This window comes from Rhea pennata, chromosome 5, assembly GCF_028389875.1.
Source record: "Rhea pennata isolate bPtePen1 chromosome 5, bPtePen1.pri, whole genome shotgun sequence".
Classification (NCBI taxonomy): Eukaryota; Metazoa; Chordata; class Aves; order Rheiformes; family Rheidae; genus Rhea; species Rhea pennata.
The window spans coordinates 18,286,194-18,312,776 of NC_084667.1; the positions used below are offsets into that span (position 1 = coordinate 18,286,194).

At 42.4% G+C, this 26,583-nt stretch overlaps 1 protein-coding gene across 5 annotated transcripts in view; it reads right to left on the reverse strand.

The window, feature by feature from the left end:
• AMBRA1 (autophagy and beclin 1 regulator 1) overlaps nt 1–26,583 on the reverse strand; it is a 134,455-nt gene that overhangs the window by 97,316 nt on the left and 10,556 nt on the right. For 3 of the 5 annotated variants that reach the window (XM_062577288.1, XM_062577287.1, XM_062577286.1), the window contains exons 2-8: nt 26,220–26,474; nt 25,921–25,979; nt 24,978–25,161; nt 24,158–24,330; nt 23,335–23,401; nt 21,248–22,707; nt 3,353–3,439 (exon numbers count right to left, since the gene is read on the reverse strand). In XM_062577288.1, coding sequence (XP_062433272.1) covers nt 3,353–3,439; nt 21,248–22,707; nt 23,335–23,401; nt 24,158–24,330; nt 24,978–25,161; nt 25,921–25,979; nt 26,220–26,354 — 2,165 coding nt within the window. In that variant the 5' untranslated portion in view covers nt 26,355–26,474. Of the gene's footprint in view, nt 1–3,352; nt 3,440–21,247; nt 22,708–23,334; nt 23,402–24,157; nt 24,331–24,977; nt 25,162–25,920; nt 25,980–26,219; nt 26,475–26,583 lie in introns of those variants that run through there. The other 2 variants (XM_062577291.1, XM_062577290.1) reach the window with 2 other exon arrangements.

Here is a 26,583-nt window from a genome sequence, read left to right on the forward strand (position 1 = left end):
AATATGTTGCTCTAAATGGCACCACCAGCATAAAACAAAGAGCTACTAGGTAGCACACGCCAGACATACATTTCCTCAGTCAGACTTCCAAACAGGTTGGCCCTAATACATAGACAGCTTTTTTTCCTTTTTCTTTCTTTTTCTTTTTTTTTTTAAGCAAAGACTGCTTCTCTTCACTCTCCTCATTTTAGAATTTTCATAGGAAATAAATTGAAAAAAAAAATCAGAAAAACAAGAGCTGGAGGAAGTCTGGACCCAGCTTCCTGCAGGAGCCATAACAAGAACTGGTAAATCTGCATCCAAAAGCAAGATACTGTTCTGCAACATCCCCCTCCCCAAACTTCCTAGTATTTCAGAAGTAGTGACACCACTCAAACTCTGCCTTGATGCAGATGGCTAGGATGTTCGCTGCCATTATTACAACTCACATCTTTAAATGTTTCCCAGTCAGCAGACACATTTTAAAGTGATTACCTGATTAGTGCTACTAATTTTCTTGTTGATTACTACAGATGCGTACATATCACCAGCCCCTGAGCTGAAGGTAATGCCGGTAACGGACACCTACTTTTAGTTGCTTTCTTTCCACTTAAGCCTTCAACTCACAGACAACACTCAAGTCTGTCAAAGCATCAGCCTGAAGGTCGAGTCTCTTTAATATCAACTACTCTAGTCCTTTCAATTTGCCTAGATGCTCATCTACTAAACACTCGGAGCTTGTATTACTTTATAGATGTAGTCTGGGAGCACGTTTTTAAATACCTCTTTTAAAATGTATTAGTATAGAGCATTCTTTAATGGTAGCTCTACTTGGAGGGTAAATTCTTCTGCAGCTTCAATTTTCTGAGCTTAGTAAGTGTCAAAACTATGGAGGATGACATAACAGCCAAGCTGACCTTAGAGAAGTTCAGTGAGGCCACTGAGAAAGACTGCAACAGCCCGCATGAGCCTATTCCTTCCAAATCTGAGGTAACTTAAAAATTGTTCTCTCTGCCTCATTCCTGACCTAGGTTATTCAAATAAAGCATCACTCCTCAGAAGCAGCAGACACAGCATAAAAGTTTGTTTTTATTTTATTTTATTTCTCAAACACTTAAGTTATTCAGCATATACATGAAGTTTTTAAAAGTTCCATTGGGTACAGCTTGGTCTTAAGGATATACATATGCTTATTTCACCTTTGTTTCACTTTTTCCACTTTGTAATTCAAGGACATCTGGAAGTCTTAACCTTCCTGTTACAAACTTTTGCTGCTACAAACTCAAAATGCAGTAACATTTTTTTTTTTAATCACATCTCTCACTTTCTAGTGAGGTCAAGGGACAATTAAAAAGATCCTACTAGCCTAGCACACCAGTCAGATTTACAGAGGAACACTCTGATCTTATCCCACTCAAACTTTCAGCTTATGCCGATTACATCTATGTATCTCATCTCCTGAAAAGGACAGAGTGACACTTAATGGAACAAACTAAACTCCTCAGAGGATTCAATGCTGCCCTTTTCTTCCAAAGCTTTTTATAAACTCAGACTGCTACAGCTTCACCATAACCTAAAACAAAATGCTGAACTTCCATGTGCAGAATGCCGTCTCAGTTCCAAGACTGCTCCAAGTATAAAAACACTTTTGACAATGCTTCTTATGGTAGGAAATGTTTCACCAATGCTTCCTTTTCATATATGTTATTGAGAGAGTGATCTCATGGGCAGAATGAGGAAAGGGGGAACATTAACCCCGGCACACCCTCCCTCTTTGCTCCTTCTTAAAATGCAGCTCCTAGAGAGCTGAAAACTACTTCTCACAGTCTTTGCTGAAGAAATTTGCCTTCTTTGGATTAGGTATTCCAGAAAATAAGGATAGTCCACTTCCAGACATTTAATAGCTCTTGGCATTCATAAATTGACCTAAATATCGTAATTTCTTTTAATTCAATATTTACAAAATTTCACTTCCATCTCTCCAGGCAAATGAATCTCAGTACCAGTCATTCAACCAACAGCCATCTAGAAAGCTTGTAAATTTATCGGTGCAATTCTGATGCTCCGTTGCGAAAACCCACAGTAACCTAGGCTGCTGTCTTCCAGTGACCTTACACAGAAGTACTACACTTCACATTAATTGCACCAAAACTATTTATACCATTCCTGAGCTTTGAATTATCATTCTAGAGCAAACTTCCTTGTGATAAATGGAAAAAAGCCTAGTATAAGATTTCACTTCTACAGAGGTTTATCTACATGGAGATAGTTAGCAAGGAGTAATTTATAAGCATAACTACACCACACACACTGTTCACAACATAGCCTCTTATTTCGGAACTTGTGCACACAGTACAGTCTATAACAAAATGCACATTTTGTCACTAATGATCTGGGAGATATTGGTGGAAGGAAAACAACTTCCTGCAGCAACACAGATACTTTATTTTCATACAGTACTATTCCTGTAAACCCCTTTATGATAACTTCCTTCAACTCATGCAACTATGTCAGAGGTTTCTTAAGAGGCTAAATCAGATGCACTTTACACCTACCGAATTCTCCTCATTCACAGCTTTGCTAAATCCACCTAAGAAAGCATATTTGTCACGATTTAGTCTTTGAAAGTTTCCAATGCTGCTTACTGTTCATGCTTTATTATCTCTTCTGACAGGGTCTAGGGGTCACATTATCCCATCTGCTGCTTTCTTAATACACTAAGTGGTAACTGCAAAGATCACTTCTTTCCATTTTGGTAACTCTACCATATTTGCTTTTTCTGGTCCTGTGAAACACTCCCACCTCTTCTGGGGATTAAGCAGCACTACAGTTGTTTATAAGTCTAATGTCAGTGATTCATGATTCTTCACAAATAATTGTCAGTATTTTGTTTTTAGTTAAGTATACTTAACACTTTGGTTATGCTATCTCATATGGATACATTTAGGGAGACATTCCATTATTCTAAGCATGCTGTCTGCTTACATCAACTCCTAACTACCTTTACTGCATTCTCTCTTACTCCTAAATTGACTATTTCTTTTTGCTTCATTTTTCTTGGAAAAAGATTTCAAGTTTATTGATTTCATCTCATCTACTGTTGCACCTGCTTGCAGGTTGGGTGCTAGTGTTTTCCATCCCACATGGTTTCATGACTCCTTATGCACTTAGTTCAATAGCAATTTCTTCCTCTTTTCCCCATTTACTCCAAGATCTGACAGTATCTTCTTGTTTGGATTGCCTTCTCCCCTCATGACAGGTCAGAGGAGGAGACAGACTAAATACTAGGACCACTGCCAAAGGCTTCAGTGAGTTATACAGTTACAAAGAAGTAATGCTTTCTTCTATGAAACTTAAGTGCCTTTGTTCTTACCTGGCTGGATCTGGGTAGATTGGATGCTCCCGGGAGCCTGCTCCATCATAGCGAGATAATGAAATGAGGGAAGACTCCAGCAACCTCCTGGAAAGGAAACACAAATGACAAAGTCAAAGGCCAGCCAGGAGCATCCCTCTCATTGTGCCCTACTTTCTGAAATCTCTTAAGAATATTTCTATCACTGGTATAGAGAACACTATGATATACTTAACCGCTACATAAGAGTTTTGCCACACAGCTATTCAAATCGTAACATTCTCACTATACACGAGAGAAAACATCTCAGGTAAGAAAGGAGAGTGGTCCCATACCTGTTTCCAAGTTTCAAGAGAAAAATGTAGCTGCTAGTTCTCTTTGGAGACAAGCCATCTCAGTTTGTCAGGTCCATAGAACTGCTGTATTAGCCACCTGTCCAATTCTTACGGACTCAAAAGTAACTACACAGACAGGGGCCAAGGACCATGGGAGAAAGAACACTGCTCACTATATGGACTCTGTGGACACTGCTTACTGCTTACTCACAGCAAGCTATTTAATCTTAGTCTCAAAGCTCAGAAAAAGAGGTTTTTAGCCACAAAAATGTTTGGTTCCTCTGCCTCTTAATCTGCCACAGAAAGAGACACCAATATTCACCCAAAAAGTAAATGTACGCAAATGCAGCCAGACAGCCTGAATATGTGAGAAGTAAGTCTGAGTCACGACAGGCAGTAGAATGAAAGAATATAGCAGGAACATATCCTCCACTCCGGCTTCTACATGCACCTCTATCTAGCTTCTTGTCACAAAGCAGAGCATGGCATTGTTTCAAGACTGACTCATTCGAGCCTGCTGCAGCCATTATGTTAACACTCTCAAGAGAGATGAGCTGGGGTGGGTGTAGAGTGGAAAAATCAGCTACCAAAAGTTTATAAGGCTGCTGAGTTCCCTTTCAAGTCTTTTTGCCTGGACACTCCTACCAAGTTTCATTTCCAGTCTTTGCAACTCAAACAAAAATTGTTATGGTTTGAAAGTCAGATATCGAACAGCATGTCTGTTCTATTTCCCCCACACACACTCGGTGAGAAAGACTTGAATCAGTAAATCTTAGGCTCACATTCCTTATTTGCACTTACTATTTGCTCTGTAGGACAGCAAACATCAATCTACACACAAGAAGAATGAAGATGGACCAGATATAATCCACATCCAATTCTCTATTACTTGACAGCAAGTCTTAATATCACAAGAGAAAGGAGATGTTGAACACAAGCCTAATCAGAATGTTTTTCAGATAAATATAGTAGAAATGCAAATGAGAGATTCCTCCTCTCCTTCCCCCCACCCCCAAAACTCAGTATCTCAAGACAACTCACTATCGCTTTCTAGGAATAAAAATTTTCCTTCCGCATTGCATTATAAATGTAGGATACAAAAAACAGCAAGAAATTGCCCCAGTTGCTTGGAAAGGTATGTGCCAGATGCACAGTCAGTGCTTACCGCAGAGCACTGGGACTCTACAGAAGGTAAGCAATTCTCTCCTTTCTGGCAAAAAGTTGCTTGGCAACCATTTGTCTTATTCAAGAACAGTTATTAAATCTCTTAAACTTTGAGATGAATTAATTCCCCAAGTTACAAGTCAAAAGTTCCAACCTTCAACACTGCTAGATATTACGAATCTCTTAGCTCCCGTGGAAGCTCTTATAATACCTCAACCTTGGCTTACCAAAACCTCTCTCCCTCTCCAAGCATAGAAGTCAATATATGCAAAAGAAGCTAATCCAGAACAAATAGCAGAACAGTTTTATGATGTATACCTAGAGTCACTGTCTCATAACCTAACACTTGCACCATATATAAACTGCTTTAATCCATCCCTCCCCAGAAAGAATAAAAATTGGTAGAACTGACATTCTATGCATTCAGTCAGCTGGCCCCTTTCTAGCTTGCAGACTGTGAGTTCAGTGACTGGATTACTAGCATTGCAAAACCAACATGTTTCTTCAAAGTCTGCTCTTTGTGGCTGCTTAAGTAACACAGCACTCTAAAAAGAGCAAGTCTGCAAGTAGCCTTGATGTGCCAAGGCTGCCACCTTACTCAGTACAGTCCTGCCTAATCACTGCATGAGTGGCACCCTCCAGCAACTTAGACCAATTTATTACCAAGTCCATACTGGTGGCCTCTTATTCTGCAAATGATGCTTAAATAAACCAGCAAAAACATACTGGCTTCCTTGTTCCGTGTCAGACCCAAACACGCATCAAAAATAGAGTCCTACAGACCAAGCACAGTCCATGATACACTGCCACGTGTTCCAGAGCTGGTGAATAAGGGAAGGCCCATAGTAGGCTATTCTAGAAGGCAAGCACTAGAGTCGGGCTCTGCCTGGCCTCTGTTGGGGGCACTCCCATACCTGCCGATCACGCAGTTCTGAGCACAGTTAGCTCCTTTAGACTCAGCCTGAGAGAAAATGTTCCCCTAGCATGCAGATCCTGCCAGGGTCAGGTCAATCTAGAGCCACAGACACAGCATTTGCCTCCTTGCCAGGTCTGAGCAACCTACACACTATACTAAAGTGTGTTCCCTCTTACCAAGCACACCATTTCCCTGCAACACATCTCTTCTGATAAAGCATACACAATTAATTGTCAAACTCATCATCCCTGTCAAAACTCTTGGTGCTCATATAATGTAATCCCCCCCGCTCCAGTCCTCTACGCTCTATCACTAAAGGACGTGGCAAAACCACAGCACCACATAGGAAGATGATCAGTACAAGCTGCATGGCCCAGCAGGCTCTGCTGGAAAGGAGTCTCTACGTATTCTCTTGCCACGCTTCTCTCGCATTCGGGAAGGCTGACAACTGACAATCACCTTCAGCAGATGGGCTCCTCAGAACAGTTGTGACCGCATCACGGGGGTAGGAGTGACAAATGCACTCCATTAAGCACACTCGATAGGACTCACTCTTAAGACTACTTTGTTAGAGTAAAATGGTCTCAGATGACATGGTCTTTCAAATAGAGCATTCCAAGCCTGCCAACACCAAAATCACCTCCATCGTTACGTTATACAAGGGCTTATGACCCATATACTAGGTCTGCAGTTAAACCTCACGGGCAAAGATAATTCAGTTATGAGTAACTGCTAAAGGTTATAGCCAATTTTAAATCTGACCGCAAAATCTTAATCATCCTGTAACTGTGTCCTCTCAAACCATTAACAGCAAAAAACAATTGGATATCAATGTATAAAGGGAGCAAAAACAAAACAAAAAAGCAACATGCAATCTCTTGAGATCAAGACAGACCATCTCTTTACTTACTGGTCCCAAGTTCAATACAAAAAATCTTTACTGAAACCAGAGCACTGCATGCAAATAAAATCTGTAATTCAACCAATTCATTCTAAGCTAAACTCTTGAGGACAAAGCTGCAGATTTGAATGCATCTGGCACTGACAAATGAGTTCAATAACAGATACACTGCAATATACACCATTATGTATATAACAGATATACTGCTATAACCACTAATAAAGAGTCTGATTTGTGACACCAGCACTGTTACCAACTGTCCCCAAGGAAAGCGTGGAAAAATGTTTTTAGTGTTATTCACGTTGCGTTCTTCAGCAGTGTTAGATCCTACATCCATAGCTTTTGCCAGCCTGCCCAAAGTCTCAGAAGAGTCAAAGACTAGTAGTTTTCAGTAAGTAAAGTAGCCTAACATCCTGTCCAGGTATATGTCAAGGTTTGTAGCAATTCTGTTAAGAGGGGAAAGATAACCCATGGAGGAATAGTAGCAACTCCGATACAAGAAAGTGCTAGCCACTAAGTGTCTAACAGTTTCAGACAGAGGATGCAAAGAGAACAGAAATACATCCTGCTTGATTGCACCTCCTTTTGAAACATTTCACTAGACAATGCTCAGCTCCAGAATCCCTGCTGGAGCTTACAGCACCCTCTTCCTCTCCTCACCTCTCCCCCATTTTCACTGTCCAGATCTGTAACACGCTAACACCAGGCTCTGTGGAAGCAATTGCTCCACTATCCCTGTCTAGACAATATGAAATTGTCACAAATGACATCTAAAGTACAATTAGCAGAGAAACTGCAATTTCCACTCTCCTCCCCCGCTCACCGGGGAGGGGGGGGGGGGATCCACACATTAACATCCTCCAGGCTGTCAGTCAATGTCGTGGTGTGAAGATTAATTCTGCTCACCCTGGGAGATGCTTCAGGCCCAGCTTGCTAAAATAGCAGGAGGGGGATTGTGGGGTGGGGGAGGGTTGTATTTTTATTATTACTACTACAAGAAGATATAACACTACTAAATAGAGGCAATTTATGTTCAGTTCTCAGATTCCTTTCCTTTCAGGTATCAATAATAGCCTTTCTACACTCCCTCATCTACTTTGGGTCTGCAAGAAGCAAAAATCACTAGTGAAGGGCAAAAGGAAACACAGTTCAAGCTACACGACACCTGTAAGATGAGACACACACAGAGAGACTGTCAATATGCTAAAGCATATTGACAACACTGGCTGCTTCTGTAAACTTCCTCCCAGGATTTTACATCTTCTCTCAAAAGGCTTTTGCATCCGCTGCTGCCCATTTGGAAGGGAAATTACCGCACTACGTTGTATTACGTCCCTCTTTCAGTCCTATGGTTTACAACTAGCAGTCAGTTCTAAGTGCTGGTCCCTATGGATATGTTCCTATGATTCTACATATAAAACAGTGACAATGTAAAACTAAATTCTATTCAGTCATCTTCCTCTTACAAAGGGGCAAAATTTAACATAAAGGTAACAAGAAAGCCAAAGCACAAAGACAGCTGAATATTCTCCAGTTGTCCAGTAACACTGCTATCCTCCCCTAAATCCAAACCCACTTATTAACAGTTAACAAGTCAAATTAGCTCCTGGAGATCAGTTCTAGTCTGAATACACATACTAAACAAATATTTCACCCAATCCAAACAGTTGGTTTGGGTTTTTAGCCTCCCTGCTCAGAAGAATGGGGTGGGGGGAAAGGAACTACTTCACCAGAAATCTCTGCATTGTGTTGCAGAATTTCAAAGAGTAAATTGAAGTCATATAAGCAGAAATTATCAGGCATTTTGTTCCATAGCTTCATTTTTCATAAAAGTTTTGTAGTTCTTTTCAAATAGCAAAACATTGTAGCTACCACTAGTATCATATTCAAGTTTAAAATAAAGAAGCAATCAGTATGCAGTTCTAAAGACTCCCTGAAAAGATGATTTCCAAAATTAAATCCTTAACAGAATCTGACACCTGTATGTTAACGTTTCTAGCCCATTTCAGCTTTCGCATGGTTATGGTTAGTCATAGAAAGTCTGGCATCGGGACTGTATTAAAAAAATCTCAAGTAGAAACAGTCATACAATAAGGCCATAATTTTCTTAAAACAACTGGAACCATATACAAAAGGTGGATACCCAGCCTTATCCTTGAGAATTTTCAGCACTGATCAAAGTTTAACTCATTTTTGCAGCTCCCCAAATTAGCTCTTCCATCTCTTGTTCATACCTTGACCTTAAATTTCTCATCCCCAGTGACAAACTGGAATGGGTGGGTATCTTTCTTATGAATATCCAAGCCCTGCCAGGCATCCGTCTGATCATGTTTTTAAATGGTGCTACCTAAAGGACACCTTTTACAATAATATTTTCTTTTTTAAATACATGATCCTAAATATGTTCCAAAGATGGCCTTTTTAGAAGGCTTTGGTCTCTCAGAAGCTTGTGTTAATTATGAAGGGCAAACAGAATCACAGAAGACATCCTTCCCAGATGAAGGTACTGACAATATGAAACTGGGAGAAGTGGTTCATAAACCAGAGGGCTCTGCTGCCATTCAGAGGGATCTTAACAGGCTGGAGAAATGGACAGAGAGGAACCTCATGAAGTTCAATAAAGGGAAGGGCAAAGTCCCGCCCCCAAGAAGGAACAACACTATGCACCAGCACACGCTGGGAGCTGACCCAGTTTGGCAGAGGAGCACTTGGGGTTCCTGGTGGACAAGTTGAACATGAGCCAGAAAAACGTGCCTTTGCTGCAAAGGCAGCCAACAGCACCTGGCCTGCATTCGGAAGAGGGCTATGGGTAGGTCAAGGGAGGTGATCCTTACCCTCTGCTCAGCACTAGTGAAGCCACATCTGGAGCGTTGAGTCTAGCTCCAGGTACCCAATACAAAAAGAGATGGAGCTAGTACAGCAAGTCCAACCAAGGTCTACTAAGATGATTAAGGGACCGCAGCATCTGTCATATGAAGAAAGGCTGAAAAAAACTGGGATTGTTTAGTCTAAAGCAGAAATGCTCGGGGGATCTTATCAATACATATTAAATATCTGAAGGGAGGGTGTAAAGAAGACAGAACCAGACTCAGCAGTGCCCAGTAACAAGATAAGAGGCAACAGACAAATTGAAACGTGGGAGTTCTGCCTGAATATAAGGGGGGGTTTTTTGTTTGTTTTGTTTTGTTTTATACTGTAAAGGCAACTGAGCACTGGAACAGGTTGTTCAGAAAGGTTTGAGGACAGCAGGGAAAAGGAATGCAATGAAAGAAGCACAATTACAGGAAGCAAAGAATCATCCTTTGTATTTTGATTATAAATCAGAATTCTGATGGCAGAAATGCTTGGATTCGAGTTCTTTTAACTGGGAGAAAGGACATAGATATCTCCAAGAACATGGTTAACTTTTTAAAGTTTACCAGCTTCAGTTCAACCAATAAGAAGTAACATCACAAGATGAACTGTGCTATTACTGCACCTCTGCAATCTGACTAGGAAATTCAACCTCCATTTACCACCTGGTGCCACAGGTGCCAAGCACCATCTTCAGATGAGCTCAACATAGGGAAGTTCAGCAGCTCTAGGCAAGATGACAGATTCCCTAAGTGGACCCAAGGCTACATTCTTAATCTGTTACTTCACCTGTTGACAAAAATCGTGCATCAGAACAAATGATGAGTGAGCATTATGCAGAGATCTTCATCATACAGCACCCAGTGAAAGATTAATATGTCAGCTCAACAGGCAAGAGAAAGCACACACCTGTGAAGACATTAAAAGGGCCAAGACCAGCTGTGACAGTACTGATCAGTTTGTTAGTAACTCTACAATGAAGAATGAAAAATCCTGCACTCTCCCTATCCCCAAAGTCTTGCCCCTGCAAAAAAAAAAAGGTAAACCAACTCCAGCTCATACTACTGAACTTGCTCTTTAGCTCTTCAGTAGCAGTTTTATACCAGTGCTCAGAATGGAACAGGCACCTCAGCCAAGCTGAGGACACAGACATCCCATAGACTCCTATCAACATGTGTTTGTATTAGAAATTCAGTTAGAGAGGATTTGTTTCTAGTCATCATGGTTCCGATAATAGGCTTGAAAGTATGGTCAGAACACAGCCAATACACCATGAACTCCTTGAGCCTGTAGACAGCTTTATTCTTCTACTTGCTCCCCTATGTATAGTGTACACTTCAAATTCTTCTTCTTCTGGGAGTTCCCAGCACCACAGATTGTGTGGACAGCAGAAATCTCTGCTTACCCACGCAAGCAATTCTGCGTCAGCTTCTGGGATAATTACACAGGACTCCTGCTTCTCCACAGGGAACCGAAGAGGAGGTGTCCTTCCTGAGGGGGCAGAAGGCATACTGTTACCTCTAGAGTTCTAAGGTCATGAAAACAGAGGTCTCACTGCACATCAATCACTTCCTTTAAAATGCTGTTGTTCAGCCTGGAATGATCAAAAGACACAGGTCAACAGAAGACCAGCAGGGCAGTTCAACCACTTACCTCTGCTCCCCCACATCATGAAGAGAGGGGGAAGGACTTGATGCTAATGCATTTCAAGCAGAAAAATGAGTCAGTTTCCTGGCAGATAATGAACCCTGTTTGTTCACAGACTTCAGTTCCAGCAGGTGCTTTCTCAAGACGAGCAATGGAGGGGGTTCAGTTACATCACACAAACACGCATTTGGTGCAATCAGTTAAATATGTACGTGGAAATGTTTAAAATGCCTGTTAACTATTCAATAGACCAGAACAACTCAACTGGAGAAACCGAGAGTCATCACTACTTTGGTTACAGTTGTATTACTGAGATCACAGGTCCCCCTCCCTCCATTTGCTCCAGGCCCAGAGAGTAAATGTGTTCTGCTGCAAATTCTCCAGCCCAGATTCTGTAATAAAGAGCAAATAATTGCAAGAGGGCACTTTGTCCCCATGCACACCATGCTGCGTGCATTTATAAGGAGTGTGAAAAATGAGTGCACGTTCACACTATATGTAAGAGACTGCATATCTAATCATTAAGGGCTTACATTAGCACACACAAAAAAAAAGGGGGCACATTATACTGCCAACATCTCCACCTCCTCCCCACATCTGAGAAAGCTACTGAGAGCTTTAGTTGAGCACATGGACCTGAAATAGACAGTCTGAGAGCATGCCCATAACTTGTTTTTTGGCAAAAGAAAAAAAAAAAAAAGAAAAGGAAAAAGCTTAGAAATCATTTCAAGGCAAATCAGCAGCTCATCTGAAGTTGTCAGACAAGATATAGGAATCACGACTAGATAGCTTAAGTATATCAAAAAAACACTGTTAATCATAAATTGAAAGTCATCTCTAGAGACCATACCACAAATGCACGAACACTATGCACATAAGTAACGGAGAGGAAAAGAAGCAACTGTTCCAGATCAAGCAAGCTTGCCCGAACATGCTGTCTGTGATGCAGCACTTAGAGGGCCCTAGGGAATCCACCTGCAGACAGCATAGGAGACAGCCTAACAAAGGGACATCTTTCAAGAGATGGAAGCTATTCACATCTTCTCCGACCTGTAGAAAAGCTCAGAATTGACCATGTATTTTATAGTATCCTCATATAGCTATTTGTGAATTCAGTTGTCTTCCAACCTTCAGTCAATGTGTTGTTAACCAGGATCTTTGTTGTAAGGTAATTTCCTATAGACCTCCCTCAGAAAAATCCTAGATCCCATTACTTTTCAGAAGCAGCAGTAAAGTTGGGGAAAGTTTTAAAGTATGCATCTCTCTGGTCCTTTTTAAGAAACATCACTAGAGTCCAATTCCCACAAATTTCCCTGCTACCATGTAGAAGTAGGTAAACAATAAGGAAAGCCCCAGAACAGTTTCATAAACAGAGATCTGTACATTGCAGATACAGTTTTTCAACTTCTTTTAAAGGTGAACTCCTTGTAGCTAGGCCTGGAATATCAAACCAGTGAGTTCACCAGCTCTATTTATCAGACATAACTATCTGTTGGTTTGTATCTACAGGTTTGAAAAGCACTGCTTTGCTTATCTACTATAAACAGTTCTTGATTGTATAGAAGGAGGGGAAGTGACAACCTGAGATTGTAAACAATACTTTGGCCCCTAAAGATCACAAGTAAATCTTGGAATTCAGTAGCAGTGCCACATATAGAGCACAAAGACTGCTCTTTGCCATTTATTTCAAGAGATAATGGGAAAAATATGAAGCATTTTACAATTTGTTAATTTGATCTCCATGAGAGAGGGCACACCTGCCAATCACATGAGGCCTGACAACAATAAATTTGTTTTTTTTCCAAGAAACAGCCTCAGCAGCCTACACTTAATCCTTCAGCCACAATTGAAGATGATGGAGGCTGCCATAACAGAGGTCTATTGTGGAAGTCAACCCATGCAGAAAAAGATGTCAGAGAAAGGAAGTGGTTTGAGTGAGGAAATACCACAAAGGTATTTGAGAAAGCAGAGTTATCTTTATATCAGCTTAGCTTACAAGCAAGTTGTTAGAAGAGGGGTGAGGTGGGGGCTAGAGCTCAAACTTCTGATGCTTCAGCAAACAGCCTTTCCTGCCTGCACAGACAACAGCACACTCCATCTGGAAAAAAAGCAAAGCCTGAAGAGGAGCAGCAATAACCTCAGAAAACTATATGGACATCAACTCACTGTTCAGATACCACAGTAACCTCTCCTACAGTCCAGACTGTGATCACATTTTCATGATGAAATCCATTTTAACTTTCCACTTTTAGAAAAGGCCAAACTACACTGGCCTAAGACCAATCTCATCTTGTCCAACTTCATCTTCTAGAACCTTATGGGACAATTCGAGCAAGAAAACTAGAGTTTTAACTTCCACTCCATACTGATCATAGATTATCTTCCAGTGCTTCCAATTATCTTCCCTATTGCTCCATCCTGCAACCCTTTTCTAGAATCTAGTCCTTTCCTAGAACCCCACAACATATCTCACTCATCAACATATCTATGTCCAATTGCTCACCTCACTTCAGATTATCACTTCATCTTGTGTACAGTACCAACAAAATAAGTCTTTGATCACTCCTGTGTGTCCAAGCTAATATTTTCAGAAATTGTTCCCCTACCCCAAAGTCTTATCCCTTAAGCCCTTTCTTTGAGCTACAAACCTGAGCCACTTGTCTTTGCTTGCAAACCTCTTCATAACTTTTATCTACCCCATTGTTCCTCACTCATTGCTGAGATGCTACTGCGTATCTCCATCTCCACCCTTTTTGAGAAATATAACAAGTCTCTTCGGAGTTTCTTCTCAACTTTGAAAAGAACACGGTATAAACTTCTCCCAGACTACCTCATTAAAAATGAGGGCTACAAGGTTTCTCAAAAAATCCTTCCAAAGCACCTACAAGACAACATTAACAGAAGACAGATCTAAAATCAATCCTATCTTTTTCCTTTGTACATCTTATCTGAAGCCTTCTGTCCTTACACCACATGCTCTGTCTCTAATACAATCAGAGTCTTCCAGGCACTTTGTTGCTCGCTCAGCTCCGCAACAAGGATCCAATACACAAATGTTATCACAGCGGGAAGGCAAAGTACACATCATCAATTTAAATAAATACTGGGCCCAAAACACAAATGCCAGGACTCAAGTCTAGCAATCAGTTTCCTGTAGTAATGGATCAGAATGAGTGGGGGGATGGGGGACAACATATCCACTCAACACCCGCTACTGGGACAGGCCAGTTCAGATTTGGCATGGGAAGCATTCACACTGACAGCTTGCATTCAGACTAGCCAGCACCATACTGCTATGTCTCTTCTCTACAGCTCAGGGCTGGTGTGTCATCCTCCTGCTCGATTCCCTGTTTTTCAGGGGACTTAGCATGTGCCACTGCTGCAATAGATACTAAATAATGGAATGAGCAAGTAATAATTATTGTGAGCAATTAAAAAAAATAGCAGCAATGCTGGTTTTGTGGAATAGGCACAAAATAAGATTAAATGTTTTAGGTATGTATTCTGTCTCTACCACAAGATGTATGTCATAGCTCTAGGTAAAGCAATCCCCTTGTGCTTCAGTTCCCTCCCCACAAAACATAGAAAAGATGATGATAGTGTTGGTCCCTCTATCTTAGGCCACCTTTACCTATTATTTTGAGGGTAAATTTCAGTCTCAGAGCTGTCTGCTCGTAGGCAACTCTGCACCCTGCAGGCAGGGAAATATTCTAGCTTTTTCTGTTTTTCCGGCTAGGATATAAGGCACCTTTCAAAGGCAACAAGCATCTTTCCAGTCAGTGTTTTATGTCATGAAAATGCTACTAGAAGCTAATATCAGCAAAGATCCGAATAGTTTGGTCATTTAATTCAAATTGGAGCTTCACATCAGAGTCTCAGGCTCCAGCTGTAATTCAGTAACAAGAGCGACTGCACTCTTTCTCACCTTAGATACATCACTTACCTCTGCAGGGCAGGAGTAGGGCTGTTCTTATTTTGTTGATTTAATTTAACCACAGACTGGTCCCAGCTTGACCACAAATCAACACAGTATCTACAGTTCAGGACTGGAAGAAGCATCCTGTCACGGTTAATGAGTAAGCCATGCATATTTGCAACAACAAAAGCATACCCAGAGCCTTCTCACAGATATGCCTACAGTTTTGGTAATAGTTCAAGGCTTACTTGAACTAGGTAATAAATATACCCCCTGTAAAGGTTGGACTCCAGTCAACATCTGCCAATCATCTGAGAATAAGTCACGTATTACAAAAGTTTAAGGAAAGGATGGACAACCATTACAGATTATAAAGACTACAAGAATGCTTGACAGGCAGCGAGAAGTTGAGATGAATTCTGTGAAGTTGGCAGGTCTCTTACAGCTTTAACTCATGAACATTCTTTTACTAGAAAAACAAAATATCTGTTTCACCTTGAGACCTACCTCCTTATGCATTTCAATCCCTTATAAAAACCAACAGGATAAGCCACTTCCTTGCTTGTGTTCTGTATCAGAGCCAATTCCCCTTCAGCATCCCCATCCATAGCTATCCCCATATACTGGAATAGCTTGCAGATGTATAGTATCTAAGCAGCAAAAACACAATTTAGGATTCCAGAGGAAAAGAGAAAGTTTCAAGCTACACTATTTTCTTTATACAATAATTCAGAAACATTTCAGTTCTGTAAGGAGACAGGCAAAATAGCAAGCAGAAGCAACATTACCCCCTTGTGGCAGCAAGGCAATATGGAAATGAAATAAGTTCAAAGGAACTTGTTTTAGAGAAAATCAAAGGGAAACAAACTAGATGCCTCTTTTCACAACTGTTCTGTGCATAGAGAGCTACATGCTGCCAGGGAAGCCATCATGACTGAAGAAAGGTGTGATATGAGCTGGAATCACAGTACCACCCAGGCAGGTGAGAATGGCACCACTGCTTCCACACTGCTGTGCCTCAACTCTCAAGCCAAGAGCCAGACATACAGATCTGAGTCTGGCTGACAGAAGTGAAGCCACAGGTAAAGCATATATACCTTTCTAAAGGAAACACACCACAACCAAATTCACCAGCGGTGCACAGCATTAATGACTGATGCCCTGATGAGAAAGTCATAAACAGGATCACCAGTGTGAACCGATGTCATGAAGTCTTTCTTGGGAAAGAATATCATTCTCATACTGTGCAACATGAACACAAGCAGGGGGGAACATCATTTTTCAGACAAGAGCTAGCAAAGTTAAAAACAAATTTCACCTTGAAACCTATTACATGAGGTTCCAGAAAACATTGTCTGCAATTGTCATCAGCATACACTGTATCCAACAGACTGAAATACCAAAAAAAAGGTGGGGGTGCATCCAAGTTAGCTGTGCAGCTTACATTGTTCAATTATTTGCACAGCACTGTGGACTCTGCTTTTTTGTACACTTGCAAATTGAAAGAGTTTATACAAATGCCTCACGCAGACAATACAAACTCTCACACGCTCCACATGCATTCCTACCTACGTGGCAAAGCATTACCTGGGACAGTCGGAAAGGCTTTATAGTTTTTCAGATAACTTCAGTAGTCTATTAGTCTATTTAGTTTGCCAAACTAAATAGATGAGCAGGGTAAAATCATTACATATTCTTCCAACACAGGCACAGAAGTTACTCAAACCACAAGCTACAGAATTTGTCCTCAAGTATAAGTGCAATGGACTGTTTAGAGCAGCTTGAGGTAACTGTCAGACAACACCTCTTAATGAAAGAATACAGACAATGCAAAGTCCTTCCTCATCAAACCCAGGATTCGTTCAAACCTGCCTGGCAACAGGACAGAGCTCATCTGTCATTTACAGTAATCCATCCAAATCCCTAGTCAAAATAAACAGGTAACCACTATCAAAATTTCCCCCTTAGCTGGTACACTACGAGTAGCTAAATCTTGAAGGTACTGAGGACCACTTTAACTTCAAGTACATCCCTCTGCCCTTTGTAGGGTTGGTTTTACAGGTTAAGGTTTGAAATACGTGAACGGGGAGACATAGGGCACTACTCGCGCCTTGCATCCATTCTAGGAAGATTTTGGTCTGAGGTGTCATGCCAGAACCTTGAACCAACACTAGATTTAACAATGGAGGGTTTTTGTTTTCGTGAAATACCACAAAAACTCTGTAGAAGTCACTGGTACCATGTTAGAGTGGTCAGAGAATTATCGGAGGCAAGTGAAGATCAGAATCAGTTTTATTAGACAGTATTTGTACTGTCTCTCTGTCATTAATGGATAAGCTAAAATATATTTCACAGAAGATCACTTCTAGGGTTTTATATATCATCATTTTTAGAAGATGGATTTAGATACTGTCAACTAAGGACCTGACTAGAAGTATCTGCTCTCATCCCCTTCACAACTTTTCATTAAACTTGAATTGGCCCCCACAGCACTAACGGCTGAAAGTACTTACAGGATCTTTTTCCCACACCAGGATTATAGTATTAACACAATGCTTTCTTAGCCCATTTTTTTAATTACCAGAAAGTCATGGAAAAATTAAACCAGTTATCATCTGTTGCTCAACTATTTTCCCTTCATCTAGATCTTGCCAATAGGTTCGATCACCAATTTAATGCAGTGTATTTCACATAACACAACTTCATAAATTTCTAAGGCTCTTTTCACTTTGATTTCAGAAGTGAGGCAAAACAATTCACAGGGGAAAAAAAAGTCCTATGTTTGAATTAATGAGATCAGCTTGGAGAACCTCAGGAAGGCTGAAGCTCAATCTTATTTCTGCTTAAAGTAGACCATAATTCTCCCTTGTCCCTCCCCAACTTTGTATCACATCTCTGAAACAGCATCAAGCAGTATACCACTCAACACACATGCTGCTTTCAGCCCAAGCTGACTATGATGGCAAGACTGCTGCGCTGCCGAGGTTCTTGGTGACATATTTCTAATAGAGGTGCCAGAGCTGTCAGTTAGGAATAGCTTCATTACGTGCTTATTAGTGTATTCATGATGAGTCCAAGAAAATTAGCCCAGCACCATCAGAAAGAGCAGATTCTCTCCTACCCAGCTGGCATAGTTGCATCATTAGAATTCAAAGAGGAACAACCTTCATTAAACCACCTATTAACTTAATTGACCCTCCATAGCAATGTCTTCTCAGCAAGCTACTCCTCAGCCAGGAAAGTCAGGTCAAGGAATGGATCCTGCCCACAAACTGTGAATGAGAATATACATGCAGTTCTCGGATGCAATTTTTATCTTAAGTATTTCAGCTAGCATCAGAATACAGAGCTTGACTGCCCAATGAGGACATCTAATGGAGAGATAAAGAAACATAGAAAATAAGATGTTGGTAAGCAAATACATGAATGTACTGCAACACCAAGTCCTAACCTACTGAGGTCCACAGGCACAAAATTATATTGCCTGAAAGTCCATAAGCAGTTATCACTCACATTCCCTCAGGCATGCAGGCCTTACCTTCCCTCCTCTATCTTCCCAACACTTTGAGCATTATATAGCATACACCTCATGAGTCTTAGCTGCCATCTTTGCATACTTCTAGAACTACAAAAATTAATGCATTTTTTGCACTCTGCTATGCAGAAGTGGTGCCAGCACTCTCTAATGCAGGAGCACACCAAAGGTCTGGGAAACAAGAGGATGGACCTAAGGAGGTCTATTCTATGGGAAAATCAGGTAGGTGAATGCCTGCTGATTTATTATTGCTCCATAAGGAAAAAAAATACCAGCTAGTTTGGGAAGGGCAAAAAATTGCACTTGCAGGGTTTATCTGTCCCATATCAAGGATTCCTTTAAAGGTGAAATTTCATGGTAGGACCTCTAGGGATCTTCAATATGTTTAATAAGAAGGCAAAAGAGTTTTTACTTCAGAGAAATTGCCATAAGCATTTAATATTAGATTCCTCACTGCTTCCAGCCTCCGCATGTCATTACTCCACAGTAACCATAACTTTAGTTAAAAGGAAAGCAGAAGCCTTTGCCATGTCTGCTTACAAAGATAACCTGATGACACAAGCAGGAGACTGGAAAAGCAAGAGTCCCTAGATGAGCTTCATGGCAAAATCTGCCAAAGAATTTCACTTATGTTTCTTACTATAGGAATTCCTCTGGAATTAGGCTCACACATTGGATCACAGAATCAGTAAAGCTGGAACGGACCTCTGAGAGATCATCTAGTCCAACCTCCCAAAGATTTCCTGGTGCTGGTTCCACTGGGGCTTGAACTCAGGACTTTCAGCACGTAAAGCAGATATGATAACCACTACACTATTCCTCTAACCCACTTGCTCCAAATTCATACATCTCACTGAAAAGCATCTGTGTGCACAAGTAACCAAGTAGGCAACCAACCATGCACAGATGCTATAGCCACTGAGCAAACAGCAGCAACCACCATCTGTGACAACCAAAGTGACCCACAGATTTAGTCACAGGATTCCAGATGCTAGACTACAACCAGTCCAGCCCAGGTGACCTGCAGAAGACTTCCAAGGCATATATTTTATTTTTAAATGATACAGCTCCTACAGAGCTAGCTGGAAGATAATCTCCACAGAGCTCATTGCATCTCACTAACAAAGTAAGTGCCAAGAGTTTGATGAATAAAAAGCTTACTTTCCCCCATTACTTCTGACAGTACAGGGATCTGCTCCAGAGAACAAGCTACACAGTGGGGATATTGTAAGCATGTACAGCTATTTCAAAAAGAAAAAGACTTGCTTAAGTGTCACTTTAAAGCTAAATTTGTCAATTCCTTCTCATCTCCCTACCCCTTAATAGGGATTTAGAGAACACCTGCCATTAATTTAAATCAGGTAAGTTTAGGCCCAAGAAAGCAGCAGTTATCATGTAATCAGCTTGAGACTCTCACTATGATAGGCTATAAAAACTGGGGCAGGGATTTAGAAACAGCTGAATAGTTTCATGACCACTGCCACTTATTTGCTATGCAACTACGGCAACAAGAAAGGCAGCTAGTGTTCCAGCTTGAATATAATCAGCTTATCTGCAGGAAGGAGGAAAGAATTCCCTTTCCGTAGGCACTCTTGTGAACAAATCCCATTCAGTTAACTGCATTTGCATCAACCTGGAAACTTCACTTTCCCAAAGCACAAAGCATCCATTTCCCAGAAACAGCAGGGCTGGAGCTTTCTTCTGACAAGCCCACAGCAAGTCATTCAGTAGAGAGGATGTCAAACCAAAACCAGCAGGGAGAGCCTGAAGTATCAATGTAGCTGAACCAGCAGTATAAGCCAATAGAAACACTTCCACATAAAAGCACAGTCAGCCCTTCATGGTGCAAGCATATTTTGGCTTGTTCTGTTTCCTGTAACATATTTAAAGTTTAAGAAGTCCCTCCAGAAAAGAATCATCTTTCTAAAAAAGATTCAGGCTCTGCTGTGTTTAGCAATCTGAAGTCTTCAGTGATCAACATGCTCCTAAAGAGCTCACCTTAGAGTCAGGTGAATGGAAGAAAAATGACAAAAGTAAGTTTTGTCAAGGGCAAGCAAACCATGTGGGTTTGATCAATCACTTGGAAATAAAGTGTATTCTTAACCCTCTGAAAGAGCACTTCGGCTTTTCTTGCCCTATATTGTAACAGCAAGGAAATATTTGTTAACTCTTCCATCTTAGCAACTGCAACCTCAACAGGATACATCACTCAGGAAGAAATCTTCGTTCCTTTTGCTTGATTTTTTCCATGCAGGTTCTCAGTGTGGAGCAAGCACTTTGGACAGAGTATAAAGGACAGTGTAGTACATCCTGTGTTCCCAGCCTCCTGGAGTGCCAGGGAAAAAATGAGGAGCACAGTTCATCCTCGAGATTTGCTACCAAAGCCTGCCCTTTTGCCTGTCTGTACTGTCCATAAGAGGTCTCCTTTCTGTAAGGGCTCTGGTCTCTGCCACTAAAACCTTCAGAGCCTATCTGCAGCATGACAGTGGCAACTATAGGAGACATCAATGCAGTGGCTCTATTTTCACCTACATAAATAGCACACGACCACATGAGAAAGGGTTATGAGTTCTGAAAACACTGAAAAACTCCAATGAGAGGGGAAGGTTTAAGAACAAATGGGGGAGGAAGGCAGAGCACACATCTTACCTCCTGAGTGAATCCTCCTCTGAGCTTTCCTCAGGCATTTCCTGGTTTAAGGCCTCCTGTGATACATTCCCAGGTCTGCTTGAAGCCGACTGGCTGTAAACTCTTTCCCAGTGCCCCGTCTCCTGGTTAAAGACCACTCCCACGGTCCTCTCCTCCTGCGGGGTGGAAGAGCTGCCCAGCTGCAGCCTGCTAGAGGCAGGAGCTCTGCCCTCGGTTCTCTCTGCAGGCTGCACCTGGCTGGCATTTGGAGGCACACCCTCAAACGTGCTTTGGGCCTGCCCCGGTGTGTAGCTAGGCGTGCTTCTTTCCCAGCGCAGTGTATCATTGTTAAAGGTCAGCAGGTTATGACAAGCGCGACAGCGGTTCAGGTGACCCCGGGACAAATTGGAATTGTTTTCACTGCTGTGTGGAGTCTGCTGATGGGAGGGACCAGGCCGATCAGGCTCAATGTTGTTGTTGAGCATTTCTTGAGCCTGTTGCGACTGGCTGGGCTCCCCACCAATCCCCTGATCTAACTCCTGAAGCCGGTCATATTCCAGGAAGAATCGCCTCAAATCACACTGGAGCTCATTACGGATGCTGGCCGGATTGCTTGGGCCAGCGCTACCACCACCATCCGCCTCAGCCCCCGGGGCTAGGAAGCCCCTCCCTTCTGTAGCAGAGGTATAGACTGATGCCTGGGAACCTCCCTCCTGCTGCCTCAGCACTGACAGCAAGCTCACAGACGAGGCACTGGTCCTAGGGGGAGGCATGGCTTCCAGCTCTGACCGAGAACTCATGTTCAGCACTGTCCTAGACCAGTCAGACCCACCTAAGCCCGAAGCCATCTCTCTTGCAGACTGCTGGTACCGGGACTGATGGCCTGCCAAAGGCCCGCTGAGGGACCGTCGTGTGGGGCCCAGGCTAAGGTTGCGCAGGGTGTTGCCAGCAGTGCTGCTCTGAACTGTGCTGAAAGCAGAGGGCCTGTTAAGAATCCCCTGCTCCTCCTGTGCTACAGATGCCTGCTCTGGGGGCTGATAAGGCTCTGTCTGCACAGAGGAGAAGGAGGTGCCAGTGGCCCCAGAAGACGTGGAGGGTGCGTTTTCCTGGTGTGGGAAGAGAGAAGAAGGAAGTCTTGCACTAGAGCATCGGCTGCAAAGGCACAACATCCCCAGATGCTGGCAGCACTCTGCTGTGGGGTAGCTGACACGCTCCCGGAGCCTGTTATAGGCAGATGCCCTCGTGTTCTCATTGGCTGGAGGCGGAGGTGGTGGTGGTGGAGGCGGTGGAGGGGATGGGGTAGCAGAGTCTTGCACGCTGTTTTGCTCTCCCACCTGTATGCCAGAGGAGCGGGAGGACAACATATGCAGGAAGTTGTGGAGGAGAGGTGTGCGCCTCACAGGCTGAGACGGTAGGATAGCACGCTGGCGATAATGCGGCATCTCTGCGTTGTCCACAGAGATTTCCACTTCCTCATCGCTCTGCAAAAGGAAGCAATCAAAGTTCAGCCGCCTCACAGCAAAACCCTGTCCCTCCAAGTAAACAGAAGAAAGCAAGCTACTGTCCCAGAACAGATGAAAGGATGCGATAAGCCTCTCCTTACAGAGAGGAAAAAAGGCCTGGCCTTGACTTGCAGGAAGCCAGCTGACTCTACTTCTCAGCAGTTCCTTTTATGGATCCAGACAGTCTCTACCTACAACTCAATGAGCTTCAACAAAACACCAGTCATTTCAACAGAAGCATCAGCATCTGAGGGGGGCACTGTTAATGTCATCTAGCTTCAAGGATAATAAATTCAGCAGAATGTCACAGCACAACAGAAAGAGTAGGTTCAGTGAGGCATCTGTCCCACCACCAATGAGAAGAACAAGGCAAGACAAGAGCACTTCAGAGAGCTCTTCAATAGCCCCATGCATCAATACCACGTATTTATACAACACATGTAATATGAGAACATTTGTATGACCAATTAAAGTGCAACAGAAGTCAGCCTTGAATGACTTCAGGTTTTCAGAAAAGCACAAGGCTGCTTAGAAACAGACTAGGGTTAACACATGTAGAACGTCTCATAATTAGTCAGTCAGTAAAGATATTGGTATTACTCCTACCTGCTGGTTGGAAGGGTTAACAATTGCTGTGAGTAAGTAGTGTCCCAAGGGATCAAATCGTACCAGTCTGAAACAAAAGCAGAACCAGAGTATCAATCATCAGTTCACATTCCACATAGGCACAGGAAGCTAGACACAGTAGGAAACAAAGTCCCACATGAAACATTTTCCAGGAGAACTTTACTACGTTATGATCTGTGCTTCTGAAGAATGTCAAAGTTTATGCATTAACAAGACGACAACATACTTGTCCAGCTGAAGACTGCAGCTGTTGCATAGTCCAAAGCAATACTAAAAAAAAGGTAAGAGCTGGAAGCAAATACTCCTGTATCCAGTTGAAATAGTCAGGAAATTTTAGGGAAGAAATAAATATGTATCACACACACTCAAATTTGGTACAATAGAAGAGATTAACAACCTTTGAATATTATCTCACTGCCTCATTTTAACTTGCTCAAAAGAACGTATGAAGTTTCCAGTAACACAGTTGCCTTTAAAACTGCACTGCACTAACAGCTCATCACTCTTTTGGCAGCTTCTAGGTTCTCTTACCCTTACAGCATGGAAGTTGAACTACTAAGCTTAAAAATGAACATAGGGTAGATCTTGCAAGCATCTATTGGACCAAGCTGATCTATTACTTTCAACTGCTTTTATCCTGCCAACAGGACTACCAGTTTAGTCAAGAAGCTATGAACGATGCTGCTCTCTGCTGCCTCAATACGAGAGGGTGTGCAGCATTCCAGAGGAACCTCCCACAACCCCTCAAGCCTGATCATTTTTCACATACAAACGTTCTTTTCCCCTGGAAACAAGTACTCACCGGACCCGCTCCATTTCACTGGCTGTCTTCACTACTGCAAATGGTTCCCGACGACTCCAGTCCCAGAAATGTATCTCGTTGGCAGTTGCAATCAGCAAGAGCTGAGCCGTAGGATGAAAAGCAAGCGATGCAATGGCATTGTTGCTATCTGTGAACCAGCTCTCACTTCCACCCTGAGAGAGGAGTCAAGAATCACAAGCAGTTTATCGCATAGTTTAAGATTAGTAGGTTTACATGTACGTTCTAGCATTCCAAGACCTTGGATGGCACTGACATACTTTACTGGCAACAAAAGCAGCTGCTCTCATTTGAGGTCATGTCCAGAACATAGCACTGCCTGCAACAATGACCACAGATGGACTTCTGCAGATAGGTGAGACCTCCTGCAGCTGGTACAAATACGACATTTCAAAGCAATCAGGTACATATACATATTTTGTCTCTGTGCCAATCAGCAGACTAGACAACCTGACAAGGCAGCAGCTTCTCTAATGAAGAGTTCAAACAGACTCAGAGGGATGAAAAAACGTCAATTCTTTCACATAAGCTAAACAGACACCTCACAAAAAAAATCTCCAGTATTATCTGTACCACTCATCAAATACTTGAGCAAGGCTAGGGAGCACAACTTACTGTCTGAATCTTCCACCTCCTCTCTAAAGGGAGAAGGAAGGCTACAATCTGTTGTACACTTTAGGGGACAGGTCTAGCAAAATTTTCAAGTAGCTCTCTTACCAGGCAATGTTTGGGAAAAACTCAAACAAAACAAAAGCACCACCCTCCAAACATCAAAGGCACACATGTCTCTGGAAGGACTTACATGTAAATCCCAGATTCTAACCTCCCCGTCTAAGCATCCTGAAGCAATGAGGCCTGGGATGGTGGGATGGAAGGTCACACACCAGGGAGTGCGGCGATGTCCAACCAGTGAATGAACACATTTGCCCGTTTTCACTTCTGTGATGTAGATGTTGTGATTCACATGTGTGGAAGCCATTAGGGTCCTGGGAATGCAAAAAGGTAGGACAAACATTAGCACGAGGCAAGTATTGCAAAATCAAACTGATTAGCTTCACCTCAACAGGGTCTGTTCACACCTAACCCAACCAGCAGCTTTCCCTCACGAGCCACATACTCAAAGGATAAGAGGCCATTGCATCACCAACGGCCATACAGCTTTCTTGTGGCCAGATTTCAGGGTCTACATGACCAAAAGCTCATCAGATCTGCAAGCACAAAGCTGACCCTGAAAGTCAACATTAACATGCCTCTCAGACAGAACTTGACATGACAGAGTCCAGGGCAATTCCCACTTCTTCTCCACACCAACTCAACTATTGTCAAGTCAAGTGATACTAACAAAGATCCCACCTACATTCCTTTTTCCAACACGCACATCATTCTCCCCTGCTCTTTAATCATCAGTATCTAAAGATACATGGCTTCCCATTTGGTCTGTTGTGCTATCTTGTTTCAATGCTGGAACACCATTTACTCCCTCAAATTACTCGCTAAATCCCACAGTGGCTGGTCAGAACCTTTTCCCTTAAACCTCTGCATCACTCAGGAACTTCAGAAATTAAACACCAACTACACTCGAACCTGTAAGAAGAAGAAGGCGGGCACATTCCATCCATGCATGTCAAAAACCAGAGGTTTCCCTTGGTTTATCAGGACTGGACAACTCAATGAGCACAAGCCTCCATCGCTTTTGTTAGCGCAAGGAGACTGTTGAAACAGGGAACGAACTAGGAGTTAATTACCTGTCTGGACTAAACGCCAGCAAGAAGGTGGAGCGTGGACTGTCTGGTAACTCAACTTTCTGAAAAAGCCAACAAAGCAGGAAGTGTTGCAAGTGTCATACGATTATACTTTAACTGTAAGCCACACAAACAAGATGGGGAACCCCCTGCAGGAACATATCTATCACATCACTGCAGGAACTGAAGAGAGCCAGAGAGCGTATCAAATGTAATATAATCATAAAGCCATTTATTTCAAATCCCTGCCTCCCTTCCCCCACACCAAGATCAATCAAGGCACCTCTGTTTCACAGCCTTACCTTGCCCTCCCATTTCATCCATCGAGTTTTGTCCTCCACCAACTCCTGCAGGAGCCGCTGAGCACCCAAAGCCTGGGTACCCCGTTCCCTACCCCAAAGGATGCGGACAGCATTCTTCTCCAGTACAACCTTCATGGCTTTCAGCAGCTAATGTTACACCAAGTACTGGAAGGAGACACCAGCAGGTCTAGATCACAACCACCACCAAGCTACAAATAGGCTGTCCACATTTCAAGTGTTCGTCTTCATGGAAACCTAGAAAGAGAAGAGAACGATAAGAAAGGCAGCTTTCACCTGGATTACTTGCCTGTAGAAAAAGCTTTAAATCCCAACAGGTCATATTCAAGGGGTAATCTACCTTCTC